An 18,733-nucleotide genomic window follows, 5' to 3' on the forward strand; every position below is an offset into this window, starting at 1 on the left:
AACTATTAATTCCATAAGTTTAACTACTCCAAACTGTCCTTTTCCTATTATTAGAACAATTCATTTCAAAATAGCATGATTATATATTTCAAGTCAAAAGAATCATACTTTATTTTATTTAAATTCGCAAAACGTCACTAATATGTAAATATTAATCCAAGTATCCTTTATAAACATTATTTTTTAAGATGTATTCAACTATGCATATTTTTAGCCGAATTAGTTAAATAAGTTAATAAAAAATAATACTCACCTCCTTTGCATCCTATTTATAAAATAAGTCTAGATTTTTTTTACACCACTGTATTCATATAACATCATTTTTTATCTAAAGATCACTTTTTTATGAATTATCTTTTAAAAAACTATCAATCATAAGCAAATTATCCTACTTTTTTTTTACGAATCTTATTTTTTGAATAATATTACTATATTTTCAATTTAGGCTTTAGCAATATCTTCATGCCTCATTTAACATTTAAAATATTTTGTTGCGCAAATTGTTATGTTTTCTATAAGTATTATTTTAAACAATACTATGATACTTTCGTTTAAAAACTTAACGATATTTATAAGTCGTATTTTAAAATAACGTTAGAAGTATTCTTTTACACAAATTATTACCTTCTACAAAAATCCTATTTTTTCAAACAACATTTCCGTATATCTATCTGTACCTTTAGCTATATTTACATAGTTATTTTCTTTTCTACAATACTATATTTACACTTAGCCTAATTAATCATAAGTCCGGTCGGTTAACCATTGTTAATGGGTCTTAAAGGGTGCCTAATACCTTCCCTTTAGACTAATTGAACCCTTACCTAGAACCTTAAGTTTCGCAGACCTTAAACAGAGTTTACTTTAAATAACTTTAATAAACTTTAGGTGTCCTAATTCACCGTAAATAATTAGGTGGCGACTCCTTAAAACAAAACCAATAAAACATAGGAATCTCCAATACGTCGTATTTCTAATTTTAACCTCCGGGTTAAAATGGGGTGTGACATTAATGATAATTAATTAGGTGTAATTAAATGTGAACTGCCCAATTAAAAAATGACACATGTCAGATTTTATGTTTCTCACTCTCCCAAAGAGAGGAAATATACTATCCTTGCCACGTTAGCGCTTAGGGTGGTAATTATTCCGTTTTTAAAAAGTTCAGGGGGTTAATAGGACCCTTGAAAAGATAAAGTGTGTCGTAGCAACTTTGGCCAAAGTCCAAGGGGTAACAGTGCCTTATCCCAAATATGAAACACTTTGAAAACAATTTTGTACATTATTAGGCTTAATATTAGGATAATTCTACATATTAATTGTAAATATTCATAATTTTTTATATTTAAAATAGACTAAGTACGAGCTTAATCATGCGATTAAAATAATCTCGGGGATGACCAAAAAAAAAATTAGAATATCGTACAATGACTATTCCATGACGAAAAAAAATTGGAATATGGTAACATGACGAAAAATAATTAAGGATCGAGTGTAGGTTACATCCCTCCAAATTTGGCCGTGACTTTAATAGTGAAAAATCTCAAATAAATAAAGTGAAAAATGACTGTTGCTCACAATATACCAAATATAGTGCCGGAATTATGGCCAAATTATTTTTTTAAAAACAAGAAAAATAATTCATAATTATGTGATAGAGCTATGACCAAAAAAAATCTTATAAAAGATTTTTAAGAAACAAAAATTTTATTTATTATTTATTTGAGGGTTATAACGGATGTTTCATCACGAAATTTAATGTAATTAGTCAGTAGAGATGTGTGGTGCATATCTATCCCGCTCTAATCATTACAAAAAAAAAAAGTACAAATTTTTATTGATATATATATTTTAAAATGATCTTTTGAGTTATGAAATAGAAATTGAAATACATAACTAAACAGATTTTATCCTTTAGACTTGGCTAAAGGCAGTTGACGGCCTGGCATGAGTTGAGGCACGACTGAGAGCATAACTCGTATGAGACTAGAAATGAGCGGACCAACATGGAACATGTATCACATACCCTTGGGTTAGAGGCCTAGACTCTGTCTGGTGTGGCATACCCTTAGTCTTGAGGCTCGGACTCCGTCTAGTGCAAGTCGACCATAGGCAGAGCCGCAGGCCTGTGGTTGTCTCCACGTGTTGTTTGTATTTTTGCGCGAGGTCTATCTTTGTATTAGGTCTGGAGATTGTGTTTCGATTGACTCTCCACGTATGTATAATTTTTACCACTTTAGTGCCTTTATCATTATTGTTTAAAATTTTAGTTGTTTAATTTTTCATTAGTGCTTTCATTTTGATTATTTCAATTTTCACACTAGTGGTAAATATTTAATCAAAGATCCACAAAATATTCAACACCTTTACAAAATGTAGGCTTGCAAGTTGGCGTTATCTCCGTATAATTGCTCTCTGTGGAATCACGACCCCGACTCACATTACATTTTATGTTTGCATGGACTCTTGCCTTTTCATAAGATGTAGTTGTCGGTTCCACATTATTCTTTGTGCTCGTCTTTTAGGTTCTTGTGAAGAATGCTTGAAAAAATACATCTTAGTTATCACCACAAACAATCGTAGCCAAAGATCATTTATATTTAGCTACGAATTATTTTCGTCGTAAATAGTTGAATTATACAACTATAAATTTTAAGTCGTAGCTATTTAAAACATTGAATATTTTGTGACAAAACTTTGTCGTCACTAAGTGGCATGTTGATTAGTGACGATAAGTTGTTCGTCACTAATTGTTTATATTATTAGTGACAAATACTAAGGTCGCAATTAAATATAAAATTTGTGGCTAAAGCTTACAATATTTAACTACAAACTATAATTTGTCGCTATTGTAAGAACATACTTTTTGTGATGAAATTTTTTTCGTGTCCAAAATTTAAATATTTTTAAGACAAATAATGATTTGTCACAAATTGGGTACATTATTAGTGACAAAATAATTTGTCATTGATAACTTAAAATTCGTGGCGAATGTTACTCAAGAATTGATGCCAACTCATTTTTTGGTGGGAAACATTAATGGACAAAATTTTGCTACGAATTTTTGTGTTTCGTCACTAAAAGTATGTGGCTCATGTATTTAGCGACGAAATGTAATTTTTGTGGCAAAATGTGAAAAATTAGTGACGAATTTTGCGTTGTAACTAATAATTTCGTAGCTAAATAACACATTTGTAAATAACAACTTTGCCCGTTTTATAAACAAATAAATGAACACTATGACAAAATAAGATTGTTAAATTTCTGAGAGTTAGTATTTTTTTTTTAATTTATTAATTAGAGTTTTTGGTCAGTCTAACAAACCGTTAAATTCAAGTAAAATTTGATAATTTAATATAAATTGTTTTTAAAAGTAGATAGCTGACTTTAATTATGTAATTATGTACTCCAACTTTGTTAATATATATATATATATATAAAAAAGTAAAGATCGATTACTTTGACATTACTTCATTTGAGGTCGCTTATGAAAGCGGTGAGTTCTCCACAATTAATTAACAATCTATTTTCGTGTAAACTAGCTAGTATAGTGTTTCACTGGGAGGATTAGGGTTGTTCATGGTTTGGTTAAAAATTGATCCAAACGAAAATCAAAATCAAACGGATTAAATAAACCAATATTTACTTGGGTTAGGTTTGATTAGGTTTTTGAATTTTTAAAAATCGATAATATTTGGTTTGGTTTTGGTTTTACAAAAAGCAAATCTAAGAAAAAATCGAGCTGAACCGACAAATTTTATACAAAATTTTTATAATTATATATATATAAAATATATTATTTTTTATAAATACTTTTAAATAATTTATATACTTTTCAGCAAAATTTTATTTATCTCTAATAGGCTAATGAACTTTACACCTTAAGTCGATTATAAAAAAGAAATCCATGAATTCAAACTCATTTATTCAAAGAAACAACTATATGAGATTTACCTTCATTTATTCTTTGTATTTGTTATAAACTTTATTCACTTAATTAAAATCATAAATTGTAAGACATTTTCTCCATAATGCAAGAAACTATAGCTACCATAATAAAAGGATAATAACATATTATAAGTTGGAAAATGATAGAAAATTCTCTCCTAATTGTAGGAAAAAGAGAAATACAGTTAATTTTCTTAAAACTGAAAAACTGACCCAAATCGATCCAAACCGATTACAACCAAACCGATGAATATGTATCATATTTGTTTTGGTTTGGTTTTAATAATTTTTGAAACCGACTAGATTGATTTGGTTTTGGTTTTAACCCAAAACCGATCCAAATCGACCCATGAACGCCCCTATTAGGATTATTTGGTTATTCAAACACATGTTGCTTTTTATGAAATACTATAATATATATATATATATATATATATATATATGAAGAGTGTTGGAAATAAACCAAGATTAATCATTCAAATTTTTTTAGTATTTGATATTTGGTAGTTTATTTAATTCCTAGTTAGGATTTATTTTGTCTAGTTCATATTGGAATGGATTTTTCTAATCCTAGTCTATGTTGATTTTCTAGTATTATAAATACGGATGCTCTGTCACATATTTTATTATAGTGAGATTTGAGTTATTAAGTAAAGTTTTCGACTCTCTCTCTAGTTTAATTAATTTCTTCTATATAGTCATTGTTGAGTCTTTCACTTGTGCTTATATTATTCCTTTGAGTATTTTTATTTTCTTCAAAGAGCTGGACAGTATCCGTTATATCCTATGAAATCACGCCTTTTGAGTAAGATGATTTTTGCCTTGTATAGCATCAGTTTTATCCCTTCTCGATTTGTGCGTGTCATCCTTGCGCAAGAATCATGCTAATCTTCTCTGTATCGTTCCAATTTTATTAGATGTCCCGAAGGGCCAGTTTTATCCCTTCTTACATGAAGGATAGACAAAATATAATATGTCCATTTTGGCTGTAAAAGTAACTAGTCAAATTAACTCTGTATAAGCGGGAAAATTATATTTTAACTCTGTATAAGAGGGAAAATTATATTTCGGTTTTCCCTGTATATAAATTTTTAGTTTGAATTACTTATCTTGGCTTGCTTTACGTGTATTGGCAAACATTTTAGCACCTTATTGCAATTTATATATAAATAATGCCTATATATGGAAATAGATACGGTATTTGCTTTATCCGAAAATTTATAGCGAGCGCATTATTGAAGCTAATTAACCACAATACAAACCAGGATAACCAACGACTTTTTTCATACTTATTATTTTCTTCAGTACTTCAAACATAGTTTCCAAGGGAAACGAAAACGGAAAAGGCTCAAATATGTCATTGAACTATCAGAAAAGACTCATTCATGCCACTCTCGTTAATAGTTGGGCTCAAAAATGCCACCGCCGTTACCATTTTGGGTCATATATGTCATTATCACTAACAGAACTCTACTACTATCAGATTTTGCCACGTGACATTATCTAAACCTTTCATTTTACGAGTGGCATATATGAGCCATTTTGTAGTTCAGTGGCATATTTGAGCCTTTTCCCAATTCCTATATAAACCTCAATCTATTCTAATTTTATGTAACAAGCTTACAAGGACAAGTTTGTCCCTTATATTAATAATATTATTATTTAAATAGAAAAACTATGTTCTATTATTTAATTGAACTAGTTTCTGGGCACGTGTGTTGCACGTGTATAGCTTGCTAATAAACATACTTTTATAGAATTATATAAATATAATGTAATCCTATTTTAAGGTATAAAAAAACTAATTATATGACAAAATTCTGTCCACATAAGTTGTTAAATGTCTTATTGCGATTTTTGACTTTGCCTCCAACTACTTAAGGTGTTCGGTTCTTCTTTCTTTTGTGATAAGCTTATTAAAAATAAATTAAATGACAAGGTTATGATAATAATCTCTTCATCTCTTCTAAATTTAGATTATTTAAACTTGATATGTAATTGTTAAGTATCGCCATAAGTATTTCTTGAATTTAATGTTACATTAAAGAGTATAATGATGGTTAGTAATAAAAGAATTTATACCTATTAATTAGTGTAACACAAATTTTACAGGTGTCTTCACTTGGAAGAGTAAAATGATTGTCCAATTTTACATGAATATTTTATTTATCAACTTCTTACTTGATAAGTCGTAAAACTTGGAGAACTTTCTTTCTATGATATAAGATATTGCACTAATTTTATATCCATTCAATTTAATTAAATAAGAGAGCATAATTTTTCTATTTAAATAATAATGTTATTAATATAAGGGACAAAATTTGTCCTTATAAGTTTGTTACATAAATTAAAAAAGATTAAGGTTTATATAGGAATTGGAAAAAGGCTCAAATATGCCACTGAACTACGAAATGGCTCATATATGCCACTCGTAAAATGAAGGATTTAGATAATGTCACGTGGCAAAATATGGTAGTAATAGAGTTCTGTTAGTGATAATGGCATATATGACCCAAAATGGTAACGGCGGTGGCATTTTTGAGCCCAACTATTAACGAGTAGCATGAATGAGCCATTTTTATAGTTCGATGGCATATTTAAGCATTTTCCGAAACGAAAATACAAAGACGATTACACTTAGATCATAAGACACATACTTTATTTATAGTTATTACTAATAGGATGCTTAGAAGTCTTCATTATGGCTCGCTTCCACAACTGAATTGTAGAAATGGAAGAATGGTGCATTTTCCTCCATATCCGGGTTGCGGGCCAGACACCTTCTTACAGCACCGGCACAGAGTCCAGCCATTACATTCAGAGTGATGATTACAATCATCACCACAATCTCCCATAACTGCATGTATATGTATGTCATTAGGAGCAATGTCATAAGAATATCATGAAAATAATAGTACTATAAGCTACGTAATATATACGGCATCAGGAGCAATGTAAGAATATGATGGAAAAAGTAATACTCCCTCCATCCCAATTTACGTGGCATCTTTAATTCGGATTTCAAAATTCAAACGAGTCTTTATTTAAGCGTAATTTTTTTATATATCTTTTAAGTATTTTGAATTGTCAATCGTTGTGACTTATAGTACTTTTTACATGGTTTTTAAATATGTAAATTTTATTTCAAAAAACTTGAAGATTCTATGCCGGAATTCACAATCAAAATTAAACTATTTGACTTTAGAAATCCAAACTGTTCTCATAAATTGGGACAGAGAGAATACTATAAGCTTTGTATATTTGTACGCATGCATGTATATATTCATGTATATGGAGTATTAACTTGCACTCAAGAAAGAAGATAAAATTATGAACCGCACCGTTAGTAGTCGTGGCGAAGAGTACAAGGAAGAAGAGGGCAATTGGCGCGAATGCCCTTCAAATGCGCTGGTCTTTAATTTTTGCCCCTGTAATGCGTGGTCTTTAATATTTTCCCTTCTAAGCTAAAAGATAATAAGAAAAAGACGTTACTACCCCTACCCATAACATATAAAAACCTGAAAGTCTGTAACGAACCCCAAACATCCAATTAAACCTATCCATCATTCCAACAACAAACCTTTCAATCGTTCCATCATTCCAACATTTCACCGGAGAAATCTCCATTGATTTTGCTGCTACAACATCGGAAAAGGTAAATACATAATATATAGCGTTTCAATTGATCGTAATTCAACTCAATTTGATGCTTTATTAAGTTTAGATTTGTTAATATTTGAAAATAACAACAAATCATCTTCTATGAACTAAACAACTGATATTCAGTTGAGATTCTGATGAGTCGTGAAATTACGCGATATTCGATGCTAATTCCTTAAGTTTTTGTGACTCTTTAAGCACTTTTGTTGTTACTTTTTGTGTTTTTATGTTGTTTTGTAGGAAAAGATGCCCGGAGAGCATAAAAGAGCAAAATGGATCAAAATGGACCAAAATGGAACAAAATAGAGCAAAACAAGTCAAGTAGCTGAAATGAGTGATCGGAAGAAACCAAGTGAAAAGAAAGTCAAAAAGAGGCCAAACTGGACATTTTTGCAAAACTGTCAAAACTGGACAGTTTTGCAAAAACGGGACAGATTTGCAAAACTGTCAAAAGTGGACAGTTTTGCAAATACGGGACAGAACTGCAAAAACTGAAAGTTGGGGCATATTTTGTCATTTTTTGGACTTGGAAAAATAGAGGGCAGCTACAAAAGAGAGGTTTGGGGCATATCATTTTCATCTTTGGTCATTTTGCAAGTTTTGGAGGCTAGGGTTTCACCTACACCATTGGAGGAGAAGATTGGAGCACTTTAATGAGATAATTCTTAAACCTTTCTTCAATTCCTTGTTTTGTATTGAATATTTTAGTGTGTAGTATTTCATTTCTATACTTGAACCTTGTTTATGGAAGTATACATTGTTGAAGTTTGGATTGAAACTCTTGTTTTGCTTATGTATTGAATGATTCTTATTGCTATTGAAGTGGGTTATTGTTGATTTAATTAATCTCGTTCTTGAATGTTTCCAAAGGGATTAGCTAACCCTAGGACTCACCCATTTACTTAGATTGAGCTCGGAAGAGGAAATTTAGGTTGGGAAAGATTAATTAACAAGAATTTGGGTCATTAAACTCATCTAATAACTTGAGCTCGGAAGAGGATAGTTACTTGAGGTTAAATTGATTGTGCCTAATATCACATTCTAAGGCTTGGAAAAGCTTAGAGTGAAATTCATTGATTTGGTTGGAAGACTTTCAATGAGATTTTAGAAATCATTATCTATTAACATAACCTCGTTCTTAGTTTTAATATCATAAAATACATTGGATCGTTACTTGAGTGTAATCTCCTATTATCCATGCTTGTGGTCATTGATCATTTTACTCGCTTTCTAGGTTAGTTTACATTTCCGCATTAGTTATAATTTTCTCAAACAAAAACCAAAATACCATTTATCATTTGGCTTTAGCTTAGTTGGTGAAAATTCCTTACTTTCTTAATCGCCTAGCATATTGTTCCCTGTGGGATCGACCCCGACTCATAGTTGGGTAAATATATTGCATACGACCGTGTACACTTTCTCTTTGAGGAGTGTATTTGGACGTTATCAGATTCAACATTGCGAATCATAATTTTACTCAACAACATAGAATTGATCAAATTTATTGCTTTGTTCTGATTTTGATTAGTTTATACGTTCCATTTGATTAGTATACAATGCTCAATGACTTAGACTTGAAATTATAGTAACTTCAGTTGACAAAAAATAATCAGGCAAAGTTCTGAACAAGTATGCCGGAGGAGGCAGAAGTTCACCTTGCAAAAGAACAAAGTATGTCGTTAGAGTCAAACTTTCATTTTCATAAGCAAAACATCAAGTATACAAGTGTTAAGAACTAGAAAAGTATGCCGGAGGAGGCAGAAGTTCACTTTACAAAAGAACAAAGTATACTGTTAGAGGCAACTTTCATTTTCATAAGCAAAATAAAAAAGTACACAAGTGTTAAGAATTAGACAAGTCTGCCGAAGGAGGCAAAAGTTCACTTTACAAAAGAACAAAGTATGCTGTTAGAGGCAAACTTTCATTTTCATGAGCAAAACAAAAATTTACGCAAGTGTTAAGAACTAGAAAAGTATGCCGGAGGAGGCAGAAGTTCACTTTACAAAAGAACAAAGTATGCTGTTAAAGGCAACTTTCATTTTCATAAGCAAAATAAAAAAGTACACAAGTGTTAAGAATTACACAAGTCTGCCGGAGGGGACAGAAGTTCACTTTACAAAAGAACAAAGTATACCGTTAGAGGCAAACTTTCATTTTCATGAGCAAAACAAAAATTTACGCAAGCGTTAAGAACTAGAAAAGTATGCCGGAGGAGGCAGAAGTTTACTTTACAAAAGAACAAAGTATGCTGTTAGAGGCAACTTTCATTTTCATAAGCAAAATAAAAAAGTACACAAGTGTTAAGAATTAGACAAGTCTGCCGGAGGAGGCAGAAGTTCACTTTACAAAAGAACAAAGTATGCTGTTAGAGGCAAACTTTCATTTTCATAAGCAAAACATCAAGTATACAAGTGTTAAGAACTAGAAAAGTATGTCGGATGAGGCAGAAGTTCACTTTACAAAAGAACAAAGTATGCTGTTAGAGGCAACTTTCATTTTCATAAGCAAAATAAAAAAGTACACAAGTGTTAAGAATTAGACAAGTCTGCCGGAGGGGGCAGAAGTTCACTTTACAAAAGAACAAAGTATGCCGTTAGAGGCAAACTTTCATTTTCATGAGCAAAACAAAAATTTACGCAAGTGTTAAGAACTAGAAAAGTATGCCGGAGGAGGCAGAAGTTCACTTTACAAAAGAACAAAGTATGTTGTTAGAGACAACTTTCATTTTCATAAGCAAAATAAAAAAGTACACAAGTGTTAAGAATTAGACAAGTCTGCCGAAGGAGGCAGAAGTTCACTTTACAAAGGAACAAAGTATGCTATTAGAGGCAAACTTTCATTTTCATGAGCAAAACAAAAATTTACGCAAGTGTTAAGAACTAGAAAAGTCTGTCGGAAAGGGAAAAACTTCAGTTTACAAAATTACAAAGTAGGCCGTGAGAGGCAAACTTTCATTTTTCATAACCAAAACAAAACATTATTAACAAAACAACACCAAAAACACATAAGATTGCATAAAAACCAAAATTATTAACAAGACAACACCAAAAAACCAAGACACACATAAATTAACTTAATTCATGAAGTTATGCCGGAACAAGCATAACTTTATGTCGGAACCGGCATAACTTCAGTTTCAAAAACCAAGAACTTTGCCGGACCCGGCATATGTTTCCTCAGACAAACACATTCTTCACAAAAACCAGATTATTAAACAAAAACAGCAGCAACAACATAAAACAGCTGTTCACAGGCAAAACTTCAAAGATTCAACAAAGAGAAAACCAAAATGCATATCAAAATCAACTAAAACATATTACGACATTCATAATACGACATTCAAAAAACCAAAATATATACATGGGGAACGAAACTAAAGTTCAAAAAATCATACAGACACTATAACAAAACACTATAATTTTAAATAAAAAAGGATCAATTAAATATAAAAAACGACGAAGACAAAGATATCAATTCAACAAACAACAATTTAACATAAAAACAAATATTGAAACGAGCAAAAGATCCAAATTCGTACCTAAGTTTTAGAACAGATGAGACAGACACAAAACAGAGGAGGAAAGAAGAAGCAAAAAAAGAAAAGAAAAGGGCAAATGACGAAATAGAAAGGGTTTTAATGAGGTATGGGTAATTTCGTCAAAAAACTTTCATTAAACAGACGGCAAGGGCAAAAATTAAAGAAGGCATAAATGAGGGGCAAAATATAAAGACCAGCCCAAAAGAAGGGCACTCTGCGCAAAAAATTGGGAAGAAGATAGCAATAACTGAATGATTGGCAGCCATTTGCAAACGCTCGCTTTGGATTAATTGCTAATTATGAACAGTATGTCTAAGAGACTGTGTGGTGATTTCTTTCCTTGACAATTCGCTCATATTTATAAACCCCCAAGTACACTAGCTAGCAGTATTAATGTATTAACTAAATGCCAACGTGCATTTCACCCATCATTTTTTTTTTCTAGAAAATCATATAATTTTAATATTCTTAATTATATTTTACTATACTATAAATCGTGGTCATATATAAATAACCACGCAGTAGTTTTTTGGGATTTTAAAGACCTCCTTTCAAGTTTGGCTTTGTAATACTAATATATCTTGGTTATGATATATAATATTACGTGTACTTTCCTTAATTTGATTTCTTTGTGACACTTGTGTTTTAAACTATACATTGATTATTATTTTTAAAAAAAGCCATTCTACTGTTACAATCGTTTAATTAGTTAATTACTTAACGGCATGAATATTTTTTAAGAAAGATGCCATGCATGTTTTCTTGGTTCTTTCTTGAAATTGACACGAACCTAGCTAGCTTTCCAGTAAGTTATCACTCTTCTGTCTGACAATTCTCCTGTCATTTTCTGATAAAGCCTCGGAAGGAATTAAAACTGATACACAAAATATAGAAGATAGCACACTGCTTAAATACCAATTATGTTGAAGAAGAGGGATAATGAGGTGCAATCCGCCCCAAGTTCAACCCTACATGAGTAAATAGCTAGATTCAAGCTAAAATACGAATGGAATAAGGAGAAGTTAGCACTTAGCACTACATATGAAGTCAAACCTAAGTGAGATAGAGGCGGATTCAAAATTTAAAGTTTACAGGTTTCAATAACGTATGACTTCGACTTAATAATATTGGGCTCACAGTCAAATACTGGGTTGTCGTAAACCCATATACAAGTCTCTAAATCCGCTTCTAGAGGGAAAGTTTCTGAAACTATCCCTACTTGTTTCCTTTTGTTAAAGTAAGTGATTTTCATCAAGGTTTAATTCCAACTTCGTTAAACTCATGTAGCAAATTCTAAAATTGCTGAAAGGGTTACCTCGTTATCACTTCAAGTTTGAATTTAATTCTGTAAATGAAACACTAGTAAAAATTATTTTTACATGTGAAATCATAGGCTTGTAATCTACCGGTTCAATTAAAACTATATAAAAAAAAAAGGGTTGACTGTTTTTTGCGTAGCGCAGAATGTGCTAATATTTGAATTCTGGCAGAAGCGGCTCCACCAAATGTGAACCGGTTTTCCAGTTTATAATCATTTAAGGATTAAGATCCTCTCCAGCGACGATCTCCTCTATTTCATTCAGTGCACTCTTCAATGTGTAACACTTGTCCAGTTTAGAATTTAATGGTTCAGATTAATTAATTTAAAAATATATTCGAATCATAATTATATTGCATATTGAAGAGTGCACTGGACTAAATATAGGAGATCTTTCACTGTAGAGGATCTTCATCCATAAATGAGTATCAGCTGAAAAATATAAATGTGATTAATTATAAATGAAATGAGTTGAAAACTTGTAGAGATCTAAATCGTGCAAAAAATACTCCTCTTGATAGTTGACTCTCTCTTATCAAAGTATCTCAGTGTCCAAACGTATCCCTTTTGAAGAGGTGAAGTGAGATTCGAACTCCCGAACGCAATTAAAAAAACATTAAGTAATGCGATAATAAGTCCGAGGTTAAATCTTGCCAACTAATGAGAGGAAGCCACATGCAGATGCGTTAATTTACAAAAATATTTATATATCTTACACATATGATCTGATGAATAAAGCACATGAAGAACGAGGAATTGCACAGTTGTATTAGGCTCAGATACAAGTGTATAAAACAAGTAACAAAGCAGTAACATGCTTCATGTATTTTTGTGTAAAATAGGAAACAAAAACAAGTAACTGAGTAAGTACATACGTGAGAGGTACTTAAGAACTTTTTTTTTCCGGGAATGTTAATGCAACATGTAAATCTGTATGACTGTATCTGTTAGCTTAGCTGACGGAATGAAGAAATATGAAGATGATAATAATATTATGCCTCGATTGCAACTTGCAAGAATTCGATTTTAACCGATAATCAAATAATATAAAGTTGGTAATTAACCGATATTGCATTGGCTGATATATTAGCGGTTTAACACATTTTAAAATCAGCAACCGACAAAACTAGCCAATAAGTGCAAATACCCATAGGACCCATGGTCTAGAAGACGCCACATTATCCTTCCTAAAATCAACTTTATATTAATATTAGTGAATTAATTCACACATATAATTTATTCGTGATTCCCGTAGTCAAAAAATATTATTAAAATGATCTAAGCCAACCATGAATTCAGATTACATAGAAAGAAAACGCTTATAAACAACATACAACTAAACTGATTCAAGGAGTGTTAAAACTAAAATTACACAAAGTGAATATCGTACAAATTATATTAGTAAGGAAAGAGTTGAATTCGATCGCTTATTCTATATACATGTCTGATAATCCATGTCAAAGTACAAACGTTAATTCTCCTGTTTATTATTAAGAAAAATAAGAATTACAATCTATACTACTTTAAAAGCATGAATATAAATGTTGGTTGACCGAAATATCCTTCAAATATTGAACGACTTATATGCTCTTTTAGTCTAATTCAACCATGTTTGTATTGGCTATCTTGGTAAAAATAAAATATCATAATTGAAAGTAGAATTTAAAACAAATACTACTTCTGAATTTTGTTCCTAATCTAATTATTAAACAGTTTTACTATCGTGTTCAAATAAGGATATATCCAACCAGTAGCCTTGTTGGCCTAGGATTAACTTTGTGATCGAAAGTAAGCGTTATCCGTATTAAAACTAAAAAAGTTAACATAGAAAAATGATTAGGTTATTAGTAAATCATATTTTAATAGGATTAGGTATTACATTACCTCATACGTTTTGTTTTTTAAGATTGGAGAAAAGTTTATTATATTAAAGTAAAATTATTTATTTGAGACATAGAGTATAGTACATGTTGGATAAAATTATAATCCTGAAAATTTTATCCAACATCTAGGACTTTAAATTTAAAATTAACTAATAATAGAATATTACTAAATTAGGCTACAATAATCATATCGATAAGTTAGTTATCGCCATTAATACTTATAGATAATAAATGAAGTCTTTTATTTGTATTCAAGTAGTTAGCTCAATATAAAAATAATACAATTTACAGACATTTTAGTCATAAATGATAGACAGTAAATTTCACTAATTTCACTGGTGGTTATTTAACTTTGACTTTATCACATAAAGGTTACTTTTCTATTTTGGAGTGCCATGTCATATTTTCGACATCAAATATAAAATTCAAGTGAGATTTACTTTTTGGTTAATTTGGTCAAAGTTGGATGACATTTAAGCAATAAAAGATAAACAAGTAATTTTGTGTGATAAACTTTAAGTTGGATGAATTTTAATTAACAAAAAAGAGAAAATTGTTTTTTTGAGTGTTAAATTTTAAGTTGGATGAATTTTGTGTAAAGAAAAAATGGGAAAAGTGTCTTTTTGTGTGATAGACTTTAAGATGAACCACATTTATGTAAATGCTAGAAAAGTGACTTTTGTGTGATAAACTCAACGTTGAATGATAACTGAATATTTTTATGAGAATCAATAAGGATATGCTTAAACAAAATAGGAGGATGAGAAAAAACAAGAATATCTGTCGTAATTTTTGGTTAGATATAAAATGTCTAATTGAAAGAAAATACACGAAAAACTATGGTCATAAAAATTTATGGCGAAGGGAGAACTTGATTTTTCCTTTTTAAATATTGTATTTTACTTTTATTATCAAATTAAATTTGTATGAATTACATGAAAGTCACGTCTTAAATAATTATATACGATATTGCTATCATTATAACAAAATGGAGGAACATATAACAAAAAAATAAAAAGTAAAACAAGAGAAATTGGGCTCCTACAATCTATTTAGAATTACAAATAATATTATCTAATATATTTTACTATGATTGAGATTGAGATTGACTGTTGCACGTTTATAAATACCAGTTACATATATGCACCAAAGGCTACTGCGCAGTGTATATTAATGACGTCACTGTGATAATTGAGGTACATAATTGAAGCCACCTTACCAGGCCCATGATCTAAGGCCCACGATGGACTTTTACTTGGGATCCTTGTTACTTTCCCTTTTCTTCATTGTTTTTTTGGGCCAGGTCAGGACTATTACTTCATCTTTTTGCGCGGATTGTCGTTCAAAGGCACTGGTCTTTAATTTTTAACCCTCAAACTGTTGATCTTTAATTTTTGTGATTTGCTTAAAAAAATGATTGAAAATAATCTGAGGTTCTGGGTATGAACCCCCATTTACTCAAAAAAAAAAATTAAAAAAAAAAAAATTAAAGACAAATTCTGTCTTGCGATTTTTTTATTTTATTTTAATTTTTAATTGAGTGGGATTTTTAGGCAAAAAGATAAAAATTAAAGACTAGCAATTTGAGTGACAAAAATTAAAGATCATCCCCGAATCGGAACAATCGTGCAAATTGCCGCTATTACTTTCCCTTTCCTTCTTTGTTTTCATCAAGACTATTACTTTCCCTTTTCTTCTTTGTTTTTCTGAGCCAGATCAGGAATGTACTTTCTTAAACCTGTTTAAATATTCTTTTAGCCAAGTCCTTATCTGTACCATGGACGCGTTAATGACTTCATTCTGCAACCCCAAAGGCGTGTTGAATTCAGGTGAATTGAATTTCTAAGTCTTAATCCTGAAATGAGAATTGAGAAGCTATATACAATAACCCGTTGAATAACTGCATTTTCAAGCAAGGTGTATAATAAGATTATCTCACGGCCGGAGAGCCTTACTTGATCAGCTACAACAAAAAGCAACAGGAATTTTCCATTTCTCTTACAAGGCGGCTTTTAACGGCAATCTTTTTTAAATATAAAAGAGGCATAAATATCATTGGTTCAGTGGTCAAATTCTCTGCGTATGTTTACCAACGCCTGAACAAATCTCTTATTTTCATACTACCTTAGCCAAGCAAATTTGATCTAAAATACTAACTAGTAGTTTTAAGAAATAAAACAGACATTTATTATTTTTTTAAATATATTCTTGTTCCAGTAAATGCTTTATACTATTTTGAATAAGTCTTTCAATAGTTATTACTCATCTTGAGGAAAGATAACGGATAATTTGGCAAAATAACCCTCGACTATTAATACTATTAATTAATTTCTTTAATGATTTGAAGGTGAGCCTTCGAGCAATGGTAAAGTTGCCTTCATGGGATCTACAGGTCACGGGTTCGAGCCGTGGAATCACCCACTAATGCTTGCACTGTGATAGGCTGTCTATATCACACCCGGGTGTGACCCAGATCATGTTAATGCGGAATGCTTTGTGCACTGCCCTTTGACTTCTTTAATGAGTGTACCAAAAACTGACCTAAGATCTGAATATTTCATTGATAAGAACCAATAATCTGCAAACGTGATAATTTAAGAAATAAATGTCTTCTAAAGAAAAAGTTGCTAAAACAGGGAAGAAACTAAATTGGAGAAGGAATAACCTCATCTCGCACTTAACTTGACTTGGTCTTTTCATTTTATTTATGGCAATAGTCAACTCGCACTCAGCTGACTTGGTCTTTTTATTTTATTTATGGCAATAATCAACAGACTAATTAGTCTAGTGTCACTATTTTATTATGTATATGGAATAATGGAAAAACTATATATATGTCTGATTGTCTTCTTAGAGACCGTATCACTACTACCTTGGAGCAAATTAAAGCAATGGCTAAGATGATTTCCTTCCTTGCTTCTCTACTAATTATCCTTGCGATATTCATCCAAAAAACCCACGCAGTAGATTACGCCGTCACCAACAGGGCCGCAAACACCCCCGGCGGTGCCCGTTTCAACAGAGATATCGGTGCCCAATATAGCAAGCAGACAATGGCATCTGCCACTTCCTTCATATGGAGGACCTTCCAGCAGAACTCAGCAGCTGCCCGCAAAAACGTGGCAAAAGTAAGCATGTTTGTCGATGACATGGGCGGAGTAGCTTACGCTAGCAACAACGAGATTCATGTTAGCGCTAGGTACTCATAAATTGATTCAATAAATAAGCAGTTGACGCATGTCTCAAACTCAACATACATATATGTATCAGCATAAACAGTCTGACCTTTTTATAACAACGTCGTTTATCCCAGTATTTTTTGGCTGCTATGGCGAAATGTTGAAATAGAGAACATAACATAACATGAAAGATAGGTTCCACAGAAAACATGATTATTATAATAAAATGTTGTTAAATAGGATGGTTGTTATAGAGAGGTCTTACTATATTAAGTTATCACATGCGCATAAGTTTGAAATATTAAACTTGTCTTTCCAGGTACATCCAGAGTTACTCTGGTAACGTAAAGAGAGAGATTACTGGAGTATTATATCACGAGAGCGCACATATTTGGCAGTGGAACGGGAACGGTCGAGCTCCTGGAGGATTAATTGAAGGGATTGCTGATTATGTGAGGCTCAAAGCTGGATATGTACCCAGTCACTGGGTGAAACCAGGGCAAGGCAACCGATGGGATCAAGGCTACGATGTGACTGCTAGATTTCTTGATTACTGCAACAGCTTGAGAAGTGGGTTCGTAGCACAACTTAACAAGAAGATGAGAACTGGTTATAGTAATCAGTTCTTTGTTGAGCTGTTGGGAAAGACGGTTGATCAACTTTGGAGGGATTACAAAGCTAAATTCCCCGCAGTGAATGAGGCTGCCTAATTATACCGAAAATGAGAAATATCATCTAATGCCTTCGTACAAATTCAAGACCATGTGTTATGGTCTTGTTAAATAATAATAGTAAAAATAATAAGTACAAGGATTAATTACAAGTTATCTCACTCATGTAACTAATTTTTCTTTTTGTTGTTAATCGTTTGGTATCCGGAGATTTTCTGCACATAAGCGCTATTGAAGAATGAAGCGCCCCTATTAAGAATTTCTCCGTTTCCGGGGCTTGAACCCAAGACCGGTTAATTAGTACTCCATTTAGTAAGCAATACTATGATTGCCAAATAAAGTAAGAGTTCAACATATGTGCAACCCACAACTAACAATCTGATTTTCAGTTAAACCCATCTAGTGTTTGATCACTAGAATATATCATTTTAAAAAAAATTGGTTTTCTAAATCCATGATGCATGTTATAAAATACTAGCTATGCGAAGACACGCAAGTATTAATTATGAAGCCACTTTCATGTACTCTATTTATCT

The 18,733-nt window shown here is 31.5% G+C and overlaps 1 protein-coding gene and 1 non-coding gene across 2 annotated transcripts; one reads left to right on the top strand and one right to left on the bottom strand.

Annotated features, from left to right (window-relative positions):
- Positions 1–4,778: 4,778 nt before the first annotated feature.
- LOC132600905 (U6 spliceosomal RNA) lies at positions 4,779–4,879 on the bottom strand. Its single transcript, XR_009567368.1, has one exon. It is a non-coding gene; the product is annotated as a U6 spliceosomal RNA (small nuclear RNA).
- A 12,039-nt stretch (positions 4,880–16,918) lies between these two features.
- On the top strand, positions 16,919–18,495 carry LOC132598986 (uncharacterized). The gene is made up of 2 exons (XM_060312179.1): positions 16,919–17,546; positions 17,846–18,495. Exons 1-2 carry the CDS (start codon positions 17,182–17,184, stop codon positions 18,234–18,236), a joined length of 756 nt encoding a protein of 251 aa, XP_060168162.1. The 5' UTR covers positions 16,919–17,181; the 3' UTR covers positions 18,237–18,495.
- The last annotated feature ends 238 nt before the right edge of the window (positions 18,496–18,733 follow it).

The sequence above is a fragment of the Lycium barbarum genome, chromosome 6 (genome assembly GCF_019175385.1).
Source record: "Lycium barbarum isolate Lr01 chromosome 6, ASM1917538v2, whole genome shotgun sequence".
In the NCBI taxonomy this organism is placed as follows: domain Eukaryota; kingdom Viridiplantae; phylum Streptophyta; class Magnoliopsida; order Solanales; family Solanaceae; genus Lycium; species Lycium barbarum.

Bases quoted from the DNA above. Each gene is read 5' to 3' on its own strand.
- LOC132598986 (XM_060312179.1), top strand. From the start codon at position 17,182: ATGTCTGATTGTCTTCTTAGAGACCGTATCACTACTACCTTGGAGCAA. The intron at 17,547-17,845 runs GTACTCATAAAT...TTGTCTTTCCAG, and splicing joins GAGATTCATGTTAGCGCTAG to GTACATCCAGAGTTACTCTG.